This window comes from Halyomorpha halys, unplaced genomic scaffold, assembly GCF_000696795.3.
Source record: "Halyomorpha halys isolate HHAL.00 unplaced genomic scaffold, Hhal_1.1 Scaffold1030.1, whole genome shotgun sequence".
Taxonomy (NCBI): domain Eukaryota; kingdom Metazoa; phylum Arthropoda; class Insecta; order Hemiptera; family Pentatomidae; genus Halyomorpha; species Halyomorpha halys.
In genome coordinates this window covers 138285-145130 of record NW_027113818.1, presented here as the reverse complement: position 1 = coordinate 145130, position 6846 = coordinate 138285, and the positions used below count along the sequence as shown (strand labels likewise).

The 6846-nt window shown below is 30.1% G+C and overlaps 1 protein-coding gene across 6 annotated transcripts in view; it reads left to right on the top strand.

Annotated features, from left to right (window-relative positions):
* Positions 1–270: 270 nt before the first annotated feature.
* The window catches only part of Cdk12 (Cyclin-dependent kinase 12), a 42004-nt gene continuing 35428 nt past the window's right edge, over positions 271–6846 (top strand). For 2 of the 6 annotated variants that reach the window (XR_001344247.3, XM_014432133.3), the window contains exons 1-6: positions 271–523; positions 1342–1390; positions 1480–2488; positions 2645–2812; positions 4019–4746; positions 4939–5075. Coding sequence is in view for 5 of the 6 variants with exons in the window: in XM_014432133.3 (XP_014287619.1) it covers positions 1485–2488; positions 2645–2812; positions 4019–4746; positions 4939–5075 (2037 nt within the window). In the remaining variant the exon portion in view is untranslated. Of the gene's footprint in view, positions 524–675; positions 1264–1341; positions 1391–1479; positions 2489–2644; positions 2813–4018; positions 4747–4938; positions 5076–6846 lie in introns of those variants that run through there. The other 4 variants (XM_067051128.1, XM_014432135.3, XM_014432131.3 and 1 more) reach the window with 3 other exon arrangements.

Sequence of the window (6846 nt, the reverse complement as noted above, 5' to 3'; positions counted from 1 at the left end):
TGTAGCCCCCTGTCTCAGACATATCGCACTAACTTCAGTTTCATTTTCAATTACTCTTCAAATATTTCATAACCTGTATTAACAACTGAACACATGGCGTTGTATATTTCGTTCAATTGCATTGCATCAATTTAAAAATCAACCTCGTTAAATATTTAATTATTATTGAAAATAGTCATTATTTATATCTTTTTAATTTAAAACAATTGTTTTCGTTGTTATATTGACGTCATATACCAGGCCGTGATCATTTTGCTCCATGTCCTACCTTGAAAATGGACGCAAGTCAACTTTGTAGTACGTTTTGGAAGTTAAAAGACGTAACAAAAGGATAGTAAATGATCTTAAATTGAGTTAAATTTAATAGAAAGAAACAATAAATGAAAGCTTTTTAATAAACCCCGTTCATATTACATATAGTAGATAGATATAAGAGCGTATATCACCCAAGTAGGGTTATTTGTCGGTATCTTTGTGGAACAAGGCATCGTAACCTGCAAGCTACTCCTTCTTTAGCTGTCTGGTGAGTAATTATTTTTAATTTTTGCAATTTATAGGGTTATTTTTGTTTATTTATTGTTTTATGAACCGATTTATATAAGATCTGAGTTAAACTCATCTGATTATAGATTTTCAAAATGGCTGCTCCCAATTGCTGTTTTATTTCTTAGCCCTTTCAATTTTTATTAATCGAAATCATTTTCACTCTAAAACTCATTGGAATTTAGCTATTGTGAAACATACCATCAAAACATAATCATATATATCACATCTCGAAATTATTGGAAGTTCAGTCTTAATTTATCATTACTTATATTCGTTTCCAATAGTTTATGTCCACTTTACTCTAATTATTTATAATAATAATCAAGGAATATGAAGTTTTTGTCCTTTACCCACTTGTGATATATGCTTGACTAATTTCCTACTTAAAGATGCTATTGTTTACTTATAGCAGGACTTAAAATGTCAATTTAGAAGTTCATGCTTAGATCCAGTTAATTAGCTCATTAAAAGGTGTGTTAAGGGTGTAATGGTTCCTAAATGGTGCCAAGCATTGATTTCATCATGAGACAAATGCCTGTTGTTAAACAATTAATTCATGTTAAGGCATCACATGTTTTTGTCTTGAGAGATCATACTTTTAATATAAATCAGTAATTTATATACAGTTGCAGTATTTATAAATATAAATAAAATTTTCTCTTGGCCAAAGGAAATAAATAATTTCACACCTTTCTTACTCTTAATTCCTTAATTTAAGTGAGATTTTAATTATTTAAAATTTATTTTCAGAACTATTAAGTTGATTCAAAATTAAAAGATATTTTGATATTACAGGTAGTTTAAGGAATTACTTTGAAATGTCGATCCCTGATATATTTAAAAGGTGTGTTTCAAGTTACTTTGGTGTATTACTATTGGTCACATTGGCATTTTGTTTTCTATTTATATTAATTTTTCTTTTTTTCTTTGTAGGGAAAATGCCCAGCTATGATGGAAAAGAGCAAAGTAAATCATCTAAACACGAAAAAGATCAAGATTCGAAGATGGAAAAAAGTGAACGTAAGAAGAAGTATCGTGATTCAGAAAAAAAGCTGAAAAAAAAGAAAAAAAGTTATAAGGATGATATGAAAAATAGATCCAATATCAAACCACTTGTTGAGTACTCAGATGTTAGTTCAGAAGAACTGTCTAGTCCAGAAGCTGGTGAAATTCAAAGTGAAGATAGTCATAGTGGTCACTTAGATTTTCACCCTAATCTAATTCATGGTAAGCCCTATCCTTACAGGCGTGTATCTACAGAGTCTAGGGATTCTTATACTCAATCTCCCTCTCATGACTCTAGGAGACACTGGGAAAACATTGAAATTCAGCTCCAAAGGCATAGAGTTTCTGGGTCACCATCCTCTTATAGCAGTAGGTCTGTCAAAGAGAAAAAAAAGAAATCTAGTAAAAAACACAGCCCCAGCCATAGAAAGAAGAAGAAGAAAAGATCTAAAAGCCAAGAAAGAATCAAATCTCCTATAGACGAAGAACTTTTGAAAAATAGGCCTGAGTTATTACTTAAACTTTTAGATACTGAGTGCTATGGTAGATCATTCCAAAATGATAGATTTTTCAATGAAGGTGTTAGGACGCCCATTGAATCCAAAAATGGTCCTCAATGCCCAATACCAATCCCTTCTCCTAATTCTATGTGCTTGGGAGCAGCATCGCCTCACACTCCACCATTGGTTTCTAGAAAAAGATTACCTGTAACACCAGATGAACCCTTGGAAGAAGGAGAGAGACCAACTAGAAGTCCTACTCCGAAACAATCTCCATCACCAAAGCCAGTTGGTAAAGATGAAGTGAAGAAACACAAAAGACGGAGGTCTGTTGATAGACATGGGAATACCTCCAAGTCCAGATCTTGGAGGTCGAGGTCTCCATCTACATCTCGTGTGAGGAAAAGATCGCATTCTCCTGAGAGGGATGAAAGAAGGTAATTTTATATTTTCTTTTTTTGAATACTACAGTAGTAATTGTTATGTTAATAATTTTTTAATTGAATTGTTCTTATTGATAATTTTAATCATAAATATGGATATTTATGGTTAAAATTAAATTGTAAATAATTATTGGTTGTTATATATTAAAGATGGAAAGATAAAGAATCGCCTAGCAGGAGGAGCCATCATGATTCCCCTCATTACAGAAAGAGGAGAAAAGAAAGAGAGAGCAGTAAAGAGAGAAGAAGGGACAGGACTCGGGAAAAACATAAGAAGAGGCGGCATCACTCAAGATCCAAATCCAGGAGTCCTGTGAGGTAAAAACTGCATAGATCTGCTGTTAATTTTAGTTTATTGATAGTCAATCGATTATAAGATCAATAAAACCTACATCAATAAAACTTAATGTAATACAATCGGTTAATTAATACTTAAGTACGAAGCGTTTAATTTAATATAGTTGAATTATATTAATTCATGACTAAAATTATATAAAAGTTTATGGTGACATCTTATTCAGTTTAATATGTCTCATCATCAGCTGAAGGATTTACCTGACTGATTTGCCTGTGAAGATATTTTAACTATTTTCACTTTATCATTTTTAGCCTATTGTTCTACTTTGTCATTTCAAAACTCCTGAAAGTTTTACAGTTCATGGTAAAAAATACTGCATCATTTATTGTCAAAAATTATAACATTAATTTTTAAATACCTACATTTTAGTAAAAGATATACAGTTATTCAGAAAAGTATATAATTTATATTTGTTGTAGATTTTTTTATTTTATTTTATGTAATAGATGAAGATGTCATCATCTTTATAATCGATCTATCGTTAGTTCTTTCATTTTACTATAAATTAAACATCAGTTAGAACATGTTTTTAATTGTTATGCAAGTACATTTCTGTCTAATTGAGGATAGGTTTGAAGTATGTTATGAAATTCAATAGTATGTAATTATAATAAATTAAAATTTATATTTTCTATCTCTAAATTATTGATTTGGACAATAAAATATTAATTTTTGTTTTTTAATGCTGCAGGGTTACTGTACGGTAGGTTTTACTTTTTTATTCTTTTAATTATTTTTTCTAATAAAGAATATTAAGGTGTTGAAATAGATATAAAGAATATTAACTCTTATATTAAAATCTCAATTACTGGTTTTAATATATTGGATCATTTTCTTACTAATCATGAAGAAGTTGATGAATTTTTATCTAGTTTATACCTAGTAGTTTGAGTTTTATTGAAGTTTGTATCTAGTAGTTAAAATTTGAATTTAACAACATGATACAAAAAAAAAATACATTTTTATGAAGTTGTTTTCCTTATTTGCTATATATGTATTTAAACTTCATTCTATGTTTATAGTATAATTAATGTACTTTGTGTGTAGTATATAAGAAAATCATATTATGTTTTCTAACATTTAAGTTGCTTAGTTTATATTTATTTCTTATTGATTATATATTTATTGCTTCTGAATTAACTACATTTTTGTCTATTTGTGTGTAGGATTCGACGATCAGTATCTAGAGGGCACAGTTGGCGTAGATCAAGAACTCCGCGAGTATCAAGATCACCTATCACTCATCCAAAGTCACCAAACCATAGACGTTCCTCAGTTAAAAGGCATATTAGCAGATCACGTTCTAAATCTCCAGCTACTCTACGTCGTGTGAGAGCATTTTCTGCTAAAGCTAAAATGAGCGAAACCTCACTCTTTGCTGAACTTGTGAAGGACAGGAACATGAGAGAGTTGGCAATGAAGAGGATTGCTGAACTTTCAGAAAAAAAAGAAGAGGACGAATTGCCACCTATGCCTCCTGAACCTGAACCTATTCCGGCTCCTACAATATATTCAGACAATCCTGAAGACCTACCACCACTTCCACCGGAAGAAGAAATTCCTTGTGATGAAATCAATGAAGTTGTAATGGAAATAGCTGAGCCTTCTGAGACACAAACTCCCCCATTGTTGCCTCCACCACCCATTCCAGAGCTTCCTCTACCACCAGATGAATTCGATCTGTCTACTGTACCTCCACCTCCTATTCCACCTGATCTAGTACCTGTTGACTCCAATAAGCCGAAGCTCTCTAAATTACCACTCCCTCCTGGTATTAATCAAAATGACCTGGAAAGTATTGATTCACCTCCCAGTCGATCACCTAGTCCTCCAAAACCAGTTACACCTATGCCAGCTGCTAAGAAAAGCATAAAAGATCTACCACTCCCACCAGGTGAGAATGAGACTTTATTTTGTGCAATGGTATTGATAAAGTAACATATTACTAAAATTAAATCCCTAGAATTTAAATGGATTAGTTTAATGAAAGTTAATTATAAAACTCATTTATTAAAGTACATAGATGATAGTGTATATATTTATATTTTACATGCACACAAATTTAGACACCTGTTTGTTTTCACAGGTGTTTTAGGAGTTGAAGATTTGACTGGGGAAGATGAAACTACCAGTACACCACCACAAGGTGCAATGAATAGAATGGGCATATTCAATCTATCTCAACCAGCTCATCAAAATGTAACACCTATGAACTTTCCTAAGGTATGTATTAATTAAATTATTTTAATTACTTTTCCATAGTTTTAAATTTCATGTAGGAAGTTATGAATTATCGTAAATATAATATTATACATTAGAGGAGGGAGGAGAGAGAAGTTAATAAGATTGCCTAGTTATTATCCTGTTATTTTTGTGATCTTAATAAGATTATCTTTATAGCACATAGGGTATAATATTATATACTTTTATTGCTCTTCCTAGATGTCTTGGTCACTTCTCTTTTCAACATCAATTCAAACCTATTTGCAGCATATTCCTTCCTTCTTTTAACCTGAAAATTTGAAATTTTTTGTTTTAATTTGTTGATTTCAATCCATCTTATATTGAATTTAATCTAGTATATAGAAATGAATTTTTGTTTCTTTGTACTTTATGAACTCCCATACCGTTCATCCAGATGTGATGAAAATGGGGCTTTTTGCTAAATGTTGAGAATCATCTTTTTGCTAAATGTTCAAAGTCCCGGGAAGAATATAGGCTGGCTTTAATTTTTCAGTAAAAAAAAAAAATTATTAAAAAAATTAAGCATTTTTGGCATGCAGCCAAATTACATAAATTTTATTTTCCAGTTTTTTGGAAAATTTGTATTCAAGGGTTTCCTAAGGTACTAAAAATGAATATCAACTTTTTTTCACTCCTAAAAAATCTTTGACCACACTGTGATAGGTTAGTTAGTCTGAATTGTTTCAATATTGTAGCACAATGAGGGTTATTATGTAAAAACTATTCATATCTTATGGATTATATATATGCTAATAGGTGTAGATAATCAATTTGCCTAAAATAAAAAAGAAAAAATTGGATCTTAACTTAATTGGAACTTAATTGGATCGGTAATAACTATTATACAGCGAAGTTTGCTTTTACCATTTATGTTACTATGGTTATATCTTATTACTTCATTTATATATTAGTTGATATCGAAGTTTCAGTTGTGTTCAATTAATGTATATACCAGCTCAAATAAAGCGATAGCAAAGCATTGCCGATCTGCTTGTTAATTATTTTTTAAAGATACCTGTTGTGTCCACCCAGTGACTTTCCTTACCACTTTGCTTACTAAGACCAATCCAATAATTGCTTACTATATCTTTACTAATATTGTTATGATAAAGATTATTATAATTTATTAACTTTTTTTCATATTGGTCATTTAATTCTTCTAAATTCATCTGGAGTGTTTAGAGATACGGATAGTGTCTTATTATTTCTTTTGTATTATTTATTTTACTAATTCAATAATACTGGTTAATTTCTTAATTTAAATAAAAATTATAATAAACAAATATTAATTTATCTGTATATAATTTCTTTGGTTATTATTATTTATCACAACCATGGTCACTATTTATGATTTGCTTTATTTCTAAACAGTTCACTGTACTTGCAAAGTCACTTAGTTCAATTTTCAATAGATATCATAATTTAACATAAATGGCCTCCTCCATCTTTAAGAGATATTTTATTTAAAGCTTACTATACATGACCTCGTTTCAAGATCTGGTAGCTAACTGAACTGTCTTCCGTCAACTGAAGGCTCGATATGATGAAATAGTTTTAACAATTTAAAAATTGTCGACAAATCGATATCGGCATAAAATAAATAAATATGGTTTTGTTTATTTATGTTGTTCTTTGCTGACCTTATTCTTATTTTAAAACTGAAGTAAATTTTAACTTTTTAAATCCAAAACATAACATTCTCTTATATATTTTAGAATAATATTTTCTTTTCATTTTTGAAATTAAATCA